The sequence below is a fragment of the Ostrinia furnacalis genome, unplaced genomic scaffold (genome assembly GCF_004193835.3).
Source record: "Ostrinia furnacalis isolate ACB-3 unplaced genomic scaffold, ASM419383v2 OfSCF1172, whole genome shotgun sequence".
Taxonomy (NCBI): Eukaryota; Metazoa; Arthropoda; class Insecta; order Lepidoptera; family Crambidae; genus Ostrinia; species Ostrinia furnacalis.
In genome coordinates this window covers 532,181-545,706 of record NW_021131411.1, presented here as the reverse complement: position 1 = coordinate 545,706, position 13,526 = coordinate 532,181, and the positions used below count along the sequence as shown (strand labels likewise).

General features: G+C 35.4%; 2 protein-coding genes across 2 annotated transcripts in view; one reads left to right on the top strand and one right to left on the bottom strand.

The window, feature by feature from the left end:
• LOC114351694 (NACHT domain- and WD repeat-containing protein 1) overlaps nt 1–13,526 on the bottom strand; it is a 139,720-nt gene that overhangs the window by 61,886 nt on the left and 64,308 nt on the right. The gene's annotated exons all lie outside the window — the stretch shown is intronic.
• On the top strand, nt 887–12,875 carry LOC114351651 (O-acyltransferase like protein-like). The gene is made up of 13 exons (XM_028302931.1): nt 887–1,149; nt 2,695–3,031; nt 3,307–3,498; nt 6,145–6,224; nt 6,433–6,632; nt 6,867–6,981; nt 7,223–7,437; nt 8,107–8,300; nt 8,911–9,049; nt 9,980–10,166; nt 10,579–10,721; nt 11,888–11,996; nt 12,640–12,875. The coding sequence occupies exons 1-13, from the start codon at nt 960–962 to the stop codon at nt 12,759–12,761; spliced, it is 2,223 nt and encodes a 740-aa protein (XP_028158732.1). The 5' UTR covers nt 887–959; the 3' UTR covers nt 12,762–12,875.

Sequence of the window (13,526 nt, the reverse complement as noted above, 5' to 3'; positions counted from 1 at the left end):
AGAACTTGAAATTGAGGCACGTGTGTGTAATTTATGTATTGTTTACCTATCTCCAGTTATTAGATAACTGTGTAATCAATTTAATGACAAAGCAATAAGCAATTAGTGACTTACGTTTAAGCTTTTGGAAATACCTATAAAATCTATTTTATCTATTATTGTTCTACTCGGTAAATAATAAGTAAATAATAATACGTAACGCTTTAATATGAATTATTATTTTTATCTATTTTGGAATAGGCAAAGCAATTATAATAAATTCACTGGCCAAATTGAAAAAAAATTCCGAGAGTGAAAGCTTTTCGAAAAATGAACTCTTTTCTTTTATGATAAAGAGAAAGAATTAATGAGGAGTCATTTGGATTTATAAACAACAATTCAGATGGTTCGTATCATTTAATTTTGATTATTCTTTTTTGGGTTCCCTAAAAATAATTAAATGAAATCCGTAGGGATACTCAAGTGTTTGTTTATAACTGACTAACAGTGAGGGCTTGACAATTTATGGGTACTCCAGTTTAGTCAGGATCTATAGCTTGAACACCAAGAAAAACCCAAGCAGTGAAGGTCATGTTTGCCCTGGTGGAAAATTAAACCACACTTAAATTGTCCTTGGACCTGCAACGAAATTATTTATAAGAACATACATAATGTACATAGTTCGAAGAGTTAGAGAGAGAGAGAGAAAGTTAAGAGTTCGAAGTTAAGGTTCTAAATTATAGTTAAAATCTATATACCTAAATGTGAAATTGTATGAAATAATCAGATGAAAATATACGGAACTTTCTACTCGGTAAAATCACACTTTGCCGCCTTTTCAAATTCCAGATAAGATTTGATTAGTTAAATTGTATATTAACCAGTAGCACTGGTTATTATAATTAAATGCAAATGTAATGAGGATAAAGGCACTGTCCTTTTTTGTGCTATTAAATAATTAATGAAATAAGTTTGGAAACATGTTTATATTTTGGAAATATACTGTGATAAGTGCACTATATGTGCTTTCAGCACACGCATATGTTGAACCAGTAACTCCTACCTCAAATAATGCATTGGATTTGAATCTCTACGAAGAAGTTATTGACTTAGAAGAATGTGACAGACAAGTGGCGTACATAGTTGCGAACACAGGGCTTATGATTCGATGTGAGTATTATTACTAATTTTGATTACTGGAATGAGGCAATGAAACATTCGTGATTGAATCTATTTTCTCCAACCTACTGTCCACTGCTGGACAAATGCCTCCCCCATGGATTTCCACAACAAAGGTTCGACCAAATTAACGCGTGCGCGATGGCGATAGCGATAGCTAAGTATCAGATGTTTAGGGTGAGCAGAGCACCTTTCAATCTAGGAGAGGCATTGCTGGCATGCCTACGCTCTATAAGATCTTGAATTCCGAATGGGACTGCAGTGAACTGTTGAGCCATTTTTCACTTAAAATAGGTGGTAGTAAAAGAACGCAAAAACTATTTTCTTTGCCAAAATGTCAGAATAATGTAATGTACAACAATCCAGTGTTCCGAATGAGAGCTTACAATGAAATTAGCAAGGATCTAGATGTTTTCTCACTTTCTCGTGCATCTTTTCTTAAATCGTGTAGGTGCAAATTGTAAATTAACATGCATGTATTTATTAGAATTACTGTATCACTTAAATCAAAGCTAGACTAAAACAAAATGTTGTGTTCAGCTACAATCGGAGTGCAAATTAATTGTTAATCTTTGTTCAATGTACTTTATTTTTAAGCCATAATTTGCAATCTGTTGCTGTACCTTAATAAATAAATAAATGTAAACGCATTGTTCGCCATCGCCATCGCCATCGGGCACGCGGGCTGCACGCATTGGTTTGGTCGAACCTTTATTGTCGACCTTCATTCACCAGGTATATTAGTTGATCTGAGATCTGTTAAAGTCAGATTAAAAGCTGAAGAAGCTGTGTCAAAATAATTTTTACATATTTTTTGCGGATAAGATACAATCCTTTATAAAGTTCAAAGGCTATCTCAATTGATTTCTATTGTAGACATTAAAACACGTTGCAAGCATATCATCACGTTTACCTAATTATTGATATTTTATCAACATCAGGATAAGATAAATTACGTAGGCACTCAAAATAAGTGAGAGAACACGTTAGGTATTCATTTTGAAAATTGGTCTAAGATAGAAAAAAATGTACATACCTACTTATTAAATTTTAGAATTATTCGTTAACTGAACTGAACTTACGTAAATAAGCTTGGGTTGTAGCGACTTCACTTAGAACCATACCTAGTAAAAACTATATGAAGGCTATAACATCGCCTTTGACATGCCTCAATCAACCAAATCCGTTAGCTCCTATGTGGTTCATTTGCAATACTCTGGAATTCGGGGTTCAACACTCAGGACAAAAGAGTACAACACACTTATGTAACTATTTTCATTGTGTTATTCTTGTGCCACTAATGCCAATTTATTGGCATGACTTATTGGAACAAGAAATAAATAGATTTCAGTGCTTCTGAGGGCACGTTAGATCGTCAGTTCGATTGAACTACGTCACACGCTTATTGCCATTCACTACTTTTAGCAAACACAAGGTTTTCACTTGAATTGTTGCAAGTCACACGATCACATTTCACATACTAGAAGAAGTAGTCCAGTTATCCGATCTGGTTTAATAATTAACTTCTTTTTTCAGTTATCGATGCCAGCTTCAGATTCCCTCCTCGCAGTATCCTCAAGGGCAACACCAGAGATACCGGAAACTATTTCCAATGTCTCGACATCAAACACCAGACCGAGGACATGGAGATCATAGGAAAATACTCCGTTGTCCAGATACCATTGCAACAAGATTTCGAATGGCCATCTCTGCCAGAACTACCTTCCTTACCCGACTTACCTGAGATAACCTGGCCTATAATTCCAAACCCGAATGCCACTTACTTCAATGATGAACAGCTGTTGGGTTTGAATATCTATGAACGAGCAAGGCAAGGCGCGCAATTGATGCTGGGAAGTGACACCTTAAGAAGGTTCGTAAGGTTTTAAAGTTTGCTTCATTGATTCACTTCCATCGACGTAAATACAGTTACCGGCTAGTCAACAAAAGACGACACAATATATATTTATTTCAAATATTTCGTGAATTTGCAGTTCAGATAAATTAGTCATTTTATGACGGGTACTATGAGTTGCTGGTATGTACAGTATGTACTACATAATCGACTCGTTTAGTAAAAAAGGAAACTTTTATTTGAGTATGATAAAAATATATTCTTTTATTGAACAGTTTTCGTTTACGTTTCAGCGAGGAGTCAGAGTCAGTAAGTCCTCTAGCTGGTATGCAGTTTGAGTTGGCTTTTTGCATCCCAAAGGTCTGTCCCATGAAATATGCTTTGGATGTCCTGACTTCAAACGCTACAGCAAGTTTGGTTGTTAACGAAGCATTCGTCCGACTTTCCAATGACAAAACTTGGGTTGCCGCTGACTACGTCGCAGTGTAAGTTTAGAAATAAATAATAATACCAAAAAAAAACGATAAAAATCACGAAAAAAAAAACGATAAAGAGCAAAATGAATAAAACATAATAATAGAAATAAAACGTAATTTAGAAATCAAAACATTGTTATCTTTAAGCTGATAAAGCCCACAGAGGTCAAAATAATAAAAAATAGTTCTAGGTCGCCGTATTCGGAAATATCCTTTTTGAAGGAGAGATTTGACAGATTAAGGAAACTCCGTAGAGATAAATTTTGGTCAGTAGATGTGGAATCTTTGAAAAAATATTATGCAATTAAAATGATGATGACGTAGTCATTATTACTTTAGTATTTGGAACCGATACGGTTCAGTTTAATGTAAATAAATGGCCTTCATAAGAATCCAAAAGCAAATATTTTTGTTTGGAAAAATTAACAGATCGTATCTCAAACTGAGATAATAATATTAACACGTACATTTTTCAATCAGGTGTAGGTACGGGTGAAAATCAACAAGTGCATATTTTTGCCTAATTTTGGTGGAAATTGTTATTTGTGTATTTTTATTCTTTAATTATAGATCAAATTTATTGGAAACTTATACTGTTTCTAAAATGATTAAGACATTAAATTTTGTCCAGTAGTTTTTTAGATTTTCCTTACACCAAAATTAAGAGAACACCAAAATTTATATTAAAGCACCAAAATTAGAAAATATGCTGTCAGTCGGTCATATCTTAGTGCCAAGCTCAAGAAATGGTTTTAAATTTACCAGCACCGACTCCAAAAATATTAATCATGGTATATTGTCCTAATAAATAAATAACGACGTACTTATTTTCTACTTTTAAGTGATTGTTGGCGTCGGTTTTAATTTTTTTGTTAAAATTATTTTTTTTCATGCTTTTTAGTTGATTAGTCCTTGTTATTGTCACTGAAGAGGGACAGTACCTATGTTTAATGTGATTAAGACTATAATTTTCCATTTTGTAATGGAAAATTATAGTCTTAATCACAATCTTTTTGGCGGGAAGACGCAGAGGTCTTGCACCCGTCTGCCGTCACTGCTCGCGGGGGCGGTACTAAACCTAACGAATGATGGGAGTGTTTAAATCCTGTTTGATCTTTAAAGAAACTGACGAGCTATTTCATTATTGACACCAAAATCATAAATTTTTCGCGGACAAAACTTAAGGGCGTGACTTAATCACAGTTATTTGGGAAACTTGCTTAATTTGGTAATCTTAGATAATAGATAGATTGTATAATCCAAAAATATACTTTTTCCCTAAGTTCTGTTTTGATCTTCAGCTAAAAAAATACATATTGTAAGAAATTAAGGATGTGGACACTGCACCAAAATTAGAAACGCTTAGTTCAATTATTTTTTGTCGAATTTGTAAAAGAAAATACTCATTAATAATGTTGTCCTCAAAATGGAACCTCTGTATATTTTCGTGTAAAAAAAAATTAAAGTTCTATGTCATAAAAAACATATGATTTTCAGCTACGCCGCTCAAAAATGTGTTTGGGGAATGTACACATTACATATTTCGTAGTCTGTGCATTATCACTGAAATTTATGCACGTTTTACATTCAATAATTTGGACAGAACCAAATTGATAAGCACCTGCGCGATACAAGCATCATCTGCAGACATTAATTTATCGACAGCTTAAAAAAGGCTTAAAGTATCAACTTGGATTTCAAAGAATTATATTTTCCGGTCTTTTTGATTAGATAACAAATTGGCACCGATATTATGAATAACTGTTTTCACGCTGCTTTTTTGTTTTGTTTCAAAATATTTCTGATAATACTGAAGATGGCCACGGCCACGATTATAACTAATATTCGCATAAGAAGGCCACATCAAAGCGACATAAAAAGGAAAAAGGAAAGAAAAAAATAGGAAAAGTAAAAACAATTTCCCACCCTTATTAATAAAATGTTACACCTAGGATGGACCCTGGATTAAAAAGACATTTCCATAGTAAATGACAATTTAAGCCAGAGTTCAACTAGGGTGTACTTAACTTAATTATTAATAAGGGGGCGATGGTTTTAAGAATTGAAACCATCATTTTTTTTTTAATTTGGTTGAACCCATTTCCATGAGAAAGAGAGGATTAGGACTTCTATTATCATTATTATTCCACATAAATAAAATTTAATGTTTAAATACAAACTGACTCATGAATACTTTTTTGTTCTTGGAATCAATCTCAAAACTGAAAATGCAAACCACACTATTATTATTTAATTTTTAGCGTTAAGAGTCGCATCTCAAACTAATTTCTTAAACTAATTCCTTAGGCAGTTCGATTTTTTCAAGTTATTTATAATTTTCAAATCACACTATTATTAGTTCAAATGTTTAGTAGAGATAAATATTTTCATTATTAAAATTATCAAAAAGAACAATTACTGAAAATAAAGACCATAAAAATGAAGGTCTAATAGTTGTTTATTTTTAAGAATAGTAATTCATAAAAATTAGGTTGATTGATGTTAATCCGTAGATCAAACTTATCGTTTAATTCTGGGTTAAGATAATTTGGATTAACGGAATGTTGGGCAATTGGTTTTACCTAAATCCACCATTCATGAGTCTTTAGGCCTTTGTAATTATTATTGTTTACAATAGGTTTTCCTTTGTTACAGTGTTTTGTTTTCCATCGTTGGCTGCATTACTGTGCTCTCTACTATGTATGATATTAGACATACAATAATCCTCAAGCGAGGTAAAGTCATTAAGTATAACATTATGAATGCATCTATCAATATGAAGCAGTAGGTATTTTGCAAAATAATGACAAATTTCAATTTTTTACTTGGGTTGTCTCTATACCATCAAATAGTTTTTTTGAGTGTTTTTCAAAATTTAATACTCTCAAATTCAACTTAAGTCTTTTAAAATTGTATCCATAACTGTTACAATTTTATTTACAGATCCAAAGAAAGCCAACAAAATGTGCACAACGTTTTCTCTATACACAAACACAAATAATTTCTTCATCTTCCCTTCAAATCCCAACGCGATTACTTGTTTGGACGGAATAAGATCTTTCGCCATGATGTGGGTCATCGTGGGTCACACTTTTGTCACACAACTGTCATACATTCCGGAGAATCCTTTAGACATTGTTGAAGTGAGTATACGTTGTTTCATAGTTATAAAGTGAGGACCGGTTTCAACTAAAGTGTAGAAGAGAGGTTATTCAAGCAATCTACCCTCTTCCACTTTGGTGAAAACCGTATATAAGTTTTTGGTGATGCTTAAGCGTTCATTGATTAGGTAGAGTATATAGTATCAATTTAGTTTAATTTGGAATCATATTTCCGTTACTTTCTTCACTAACTCATTAATTTTGAAATCTTTCTAGTTCATCAGATCTTTCTGGAACCTTTGGATTACCAGTGCAACAATCACAGTGGATACCTTCTTCATGATTAGCGGACTTCTTGTCGTCTATACAACAGCTGCTAAAGTGTCAAGAAGTAGGTAACATTTCATTTTCTTTTTTTCCAAACCACTTCAACCCGTCTGGGCAGCGGGGGGAGTGTAAATGAGTGTATGGCAAATGCTCCATTATCTGGTAAATTAGAGAGGGTCGTATTTCCGCAGTAGAGATCAAATGATCTGATGATTCATTGTACCTAAAAGAAACTAGGATCTAATACTTAGAATTAATGAAAACCAACTACGTTTTACGACTGCAAACTATTTTTCTTTTTCTAGTGTCCCTCATCAGAAAGCTCCATCTGTTCTACTTGCACCGCCTTCTCCGAATGTGGCCGATTCTAGCAGCAATGGTTTTGATCCAAGCTTCGTTTCTTCATAGAACTACCGATGGCCCGTACTGGGACGTGGTAGCGAAGAACGTGAATGATTGCAGGGTGTATTGGTGGAGCACTTTGCTTTTCGTTCAGAATTGGGTCAATCCTATGAACATGGTGAGTTTTACAATGGATGGATGGTCATGTTTATTAAGAAAATCTGTGAAACTTATTTACTTGTAATATTGTGCTTTCTTTTTGAAAAAAGTATAACGTGACAGCACCATAAGAATTATTTTCAACAGTAGTTTCCTAAAGGTTTTCCTAAAGGCATGAACAACTAAGCTGTTACGGGTCTACATACTCGTAGCTTCCTAAATAATATTTGTGACCAAAGTCTTTCAAAATAATAATTATTTTAGTTGCGCAACAGAATCTTACACTAAATAACCTCAACGTCGATCAACTTCGATCTTCTCGAAATCGAACTTTAATCTGCCAAGACATGACTATACTTCCATACCTCCTATAATAGCTGACCGACGTCATCATCATCAACATCATCATCATCTCAGCCATTGGACGTCCACTGCTGAACATAGGCCTCCCCCAATGTTTTCCATGTTACCCGGTCGGTAGCGACCTGCGCTTTCCTGCTACCTTTATGATATCGTCGGTCCACGTTCGGATGGACGTCTCACGCTGCGTTTTTCGGTACGTGGCCTCCACTCCAGAACCTTGCCGCCCCATCGGCCGTCAGTTCTGCGTACTATGTGCCCTGCCCATTGCCACTTCAGCTTGCTAATCCGACCGACTTCACTAGCTAATAATAACAATACCTTCCAGTGCCTCTCCCACACATGGTACCTAGCCATCGACATGCAACTGCACGTCGCGTCTCCTCTCGTTCTTTTCTGGATACTGGGACAGCGGTCCCGCATAGCCTGGAGTGCACTGATAGCAGCGCTCGCAGTAGCTTTATCTGGAACTACAGCGTACAACTTTGTCAACAACTTCCAGTCCGCCGTGGTGTCTTTAGCGTAAGTTGAAACATATTTTATTGCTAGCCCGCGGCTTCGCCCGCGTGGAATTTTGTCTGTCACAGAAAAACTTTATCACAATTTCAAAAACCGGGATAAAACTATTCTATGTCCTTTCCCGGTACTCAAACTATCTCTATGCCAAATTTCATCAAATTCGGTTCAATGGTTTAGGCGTGAAAGCAAGACAGATAGGCAGAGTTACTTTCGCATTTATAATATTAGTATAATAAGTATAGTATAGATGATAGTCCATTGTTCAATGTAGGAATGCCACAAAGTCAAACCCCTCATTTTTTTTCATTCAGCAGCTACCTTTTTTGAGGCCCTGGGATCGCAACATATTTAAATCTTAAAATTAAGCACTTTTTTAGAACTCAATAAGTATTATTTTATTAAAGCTGTATTTTTGGTAAGTAATTGGTAATTTGTTATTGAATTTGATGTATGATGTGCAAGGTTATAGATAATCCTCAAATCGAAGTGATGAAGGTCTTCAGACAGTTAACATAGTAAAAAGTCTCTGTGTTTATTTTCTTAGTTTATTATGTATTTTATTGTCATGTTTTAAAGTCCCAGTTTTAATTTCAATTTACTTATTTCATTACAGACGTACTCCCGAAGACCAGCAACAATTTCTGATGTATTACTACGTCCAGACCCTTAACCGGATTTCGCCGTTCATCATCGGACTGATGATCGGGTACATTCTTCACCTCTACCGCGGCAAGACTGTCAGAATGCACTGGGTAAGTAAAGCACTGCCATTCCAAATCAAGCTGCCACCTGCTACTACTGACAGCACATGTATCCGCTGCATGTAGTCCATTTAGCTAACTCCCCATTTTGAGACATCCCCGTTCTGCGAACTCCACGTTGTTTGAGATATTCCCATTTTGAGAAGTCCACTTTTTGAGAAATCCCCAGTGCTCCGATAAGCTTGAAACGTTTTTATTTTTGCATACGTTTTGCATCGTCCTGGACTTGATTACATTCGTGACGCTTTGTAAATTCGTGAATCAATATCTATTTCTAAGATATTAATTGTTTTTGAATATTAGGGTTTACAATAGAAACGATAACGCTATCGTTATCAAAAATTTTAGTATCAATGTCATTATCAATGATCTAATCTTAATTAGTTTATTGTTTATTTCAATAAATCACGGAGGCATTATTTTTATCTGTCGTAGAACTTACTTTTTACGTTATTGTTTACATTTACAATAGTTTTAAAACTATTTTACTGGTTCTTTGTGTAGCTAAACTAAACTAAATACGTAGAACGTAGCTAACTTGTGCACATTTTTGTAGGTATCGCCGCTAGCTAAATGCAAGTTAGAACAACTTTTTGCTACCATTAATCGCAACGACTTATGAATGGATTCAATTGCAGCCTAACACCTAAATTAACGTTATATCAAAAATACCATGGCATCGCATGGGCCAAGTCGCTAAAAGACGCGATGTGCCATCTACTATAAATGCATATTTTATCACAAATTAAGCGTTTAAGCAATTTTATGGCCTAACATTTCACTCAGTCAGTATATTTCTATGTTGTTTATCCAGGAAAAACTGTAATAATAATCCTAGACTTTTCTTTATCATGATCAAGCTAACGAGATGTTAATACGTCCTATAGATAATAATATTCTAAGAAGATATTTTCTTTTCAGCTATTCGCAATACTAGGATGGCTCATAGCTTTTGTGGCATCATTCTTGGTTATGTTCGCTACTTACTTCAACATCCAGCCCGACTGGGACAACCAACTGGCTGACAACTTCATCAACTCTTCCATAAGACCGGTCTGGGCTGCGTGCATCGCCTGGATGGTGTTTGCGTGCCACCATGGCTATGGAGGTAAGTTTTTATCATAAAAATCTACTTCAGAGGGATCTTTACATGACAGAAACAGAAAGTCACGGATTCTTAGGATTTGGAAGCCATTTTATACTATAAACTTTTTTACAAAGTGTCAAGTTTTTACGTGGTGCTTGTAGCACACACAGGTTCAAGTTGATAAGAACTGAAACCCGAACCTTTAGCACAATAAATACACCTTTAGTTAGACTGTACATATTTTATGTACCCACATCTTTACTTTATCTTTAGTTTTAGGAAAATTTTATCCCACCAAATAGCTCGCATTGTGAAAAAGTTGTCAGATCAAGCCAAAACTAAACAAATTATACACCTTAGTCCTTGGGGGAGACCTTTTTCTAGCAATGGACGTTCGTCGAACCTTGCTTTACCAATTATTTTCTGATTTCAGGTCCTATCAACTGGTTATTATCGATCCACGTATTCAAGATCCTCGGCCGCCTGTCATACGCGATGTACATCATCCACTACCAGCTCATCTTCTTGATTAATGCGACTACTCTTCAACCCATTTATTTTGCTGTGAATTTATCTGTAAGTTTACCATATTTTTTTTTCCAAAAATCTTATTAGTAATTTGTTATTACACAAATTACAAATACTCCCGTTAGCCCCTCGTACTAAGCTAAATATGCTTGTATCACGAGTGAGCTCACCACAATAGTCGAGCGGCGGCGGGGACCGAACCCGCGTTCCCCGGATTACGAGTCGGTCAGTCCGACTCCTTCACCGTTCGGCTATTGTGAGATAAAAGTTTAATACATTAATTCATTTAGTAAGTGCATACATACAAAACCTTGGACAAACTTGACCTTCATTGGTTGGGTTTTTGTGGCGGTCAAGCTGTAGATCCTGGCTACACAGGAGTTGCAGTGGGAACGAGAGGTGGGAATAGTCCCGTGCATACCTAAGTATATAGCTACAAAATTCTGGGCGGCGTTATACATTTGCCATCGGGCGATCCTTTGCTCGTTTGTGTCCCATAATAAAAAATACAAAGAAGTGTATGTAAGTTGTTATATTTAGTAAGCAGCCCAGGAGAGAATTCGACCAAATACTGTTTTGAGAGTCACCAGTCCGATTCCTGTGACAGCTGAAATTTTTTGATGAACAGCTGCATAACACAAGCATAAGCTGGAGTACTTTTTGAAAACTTTTGTACCTTGACATGAATAAATTGAAAAAGAGGCTGAGAAAGGTGACTGAGTTTCTTCCGCTACACCAGCCCATAATATACGAGTGATGGTAGAGCAAGGTATATGTATTTGGGGCGTATATAAGCAAGCGCCCTGGAAAGCCTAAATACCTACCTACTGAATAAACTATTTGATATGATTTGAGAGAACAGATGATGACTGGGTAACGAAATAGAAATTCTATAAGGTCCGTCAGACAGATAATAAAAATTGGAGACATATTTTTTATTTTTTTTCATAATCGAACAATTACAGTATTATATTGAGCTGAAATGTCGCGTGACGTCACTTTTGAGTAAAAAATCTACTCAAGCGTGACGTGACGCGTCATTTCAACTCGATGTAGCACTGTTATTATTTAATTATGAAAGAAAAAAAAATATGAGTCTAATATTTTCTAATTATTCTGTCTGTTGCATAATTTATAATTGAAATTATATTATCTTAGCTTATGAAAGTGTTGTTTGATTTTATTTTCATACAAAATCTTATCTTTCCTTCCAGATGTATAGATTCCTGATCGACTTCTCTCTAGCAGCGATCGGAGCCTTCCTTCTGACCATCACAATAGACTTCCCTTGCTCCAATATGATCAAGATGCTCCTTGGAGGAGGTAAGCCATCATTATTCTTTCATTTGATATTTTCAGTATGTTTCGTTTCATATTTTTAGTATGTTTCGTTACTATTGTTAGCTACTACTTACTCTCCTTACTACTAAGTTACTACTCTCCTCTCAATACTGTCGACCATTCAGTTTCCCGTATTTACGATCTTTTTGCTATACTCAACACATCCAGTTTTATTTACCTTTGTATTAAACGATTCAGCACTGAAAATGGCAAAGATTAATCTGCCAAAATGCCAATCGTTTAAAGCAAGATACTATAGATTGTCCTAGCATGTCACTTATAAGAATAAAGTTAAATGACGAGGGATTTTCCTTCGTATCGGGACACTTGCGCGAAAGACAATAGCGCGATGACACTAGCGAAATGTCTTTCACGCAAGTGTACCTGTGGGTCTAGACAAAGTGCAAATTATAATCGCAAACCAGTCGAAAAGTGGTTGAAAAGCCTCTTTTTTGTATGGAGTTTTGACGGATTCTATTTTCGATTCGATCAAAAAGTGCGTTTTGTCTAGGGGGCCTGAACCATTTTCATTCCATTAAAACTTGATTACGATTTAAATGTTGTATGATCGTTTTTATGGTTCAGCTAACATTATTCAATTAAATCGTTTATCAATGTTTTCCAGGACCAAGACCACCGCCTAAAGAAGTACCCACCATCCCAAAGGAACCCGAAATGGCATTCAAAGCTGTCTCCGTAGTTGAGAATTCATATCCAGATGACGACCTGAAGAAAACGAGAATATGAAAATACATTTTAAGAATCGACTGAAATAAATAAATAATAAATCACTAACTACACTGAACGACTGAACTTTGTAAATTAAATAATTCTGAATTCAAGTATTGACATAAATTAAATGCATGATTGACATAAATTATGTTAAATACTTTCGTACCGGAAAACGCAGCGTGTGACGTCCACCTACAAGGTGGACCGACGACATCGTAAAGGTAGTGGGGAAGCGCTGGACGCAGGCCGTTACCAATCGATCAACATGGAAAGCATTGGAGGAGGCCTATGTTCAGCAGTGGACGTCCTATGGCTGAAAAATGATGATGTTAAATAGGTACTAGACTGCAATAATAGCAATTCAGGATTTATCAAAATGTCAATATTTTATAAGTTTATGGGTAATAGGCATATAATATTAATTATAAGAACTCAAAATGTAAATAAATATGTAAGTATTAACTAAATGTATTTTTAGGGTTCTGTACCCAATGGATGAAACGGGACCCTATTGCTTCGTCCTTACCTGGCTATATCTCATGAACCGTGACAGCAAGACAGTTGAAATTTTCGCAGATTATGTATTTCTGTTGCCGCCATTTAACAACAAATAGTAAAATAGAATAAAATAAATATTTCCTCCCATATGACAAACGGGATTTCTTGCTGATTTTTGTTCGATATTAATAACGAACATAGGTAGATGCTTGAAATAAATAGTAACAACAAAATTGTCGTACGGAAACCTTCGTACGTGAGTCCGACACGCTCTAATAATAT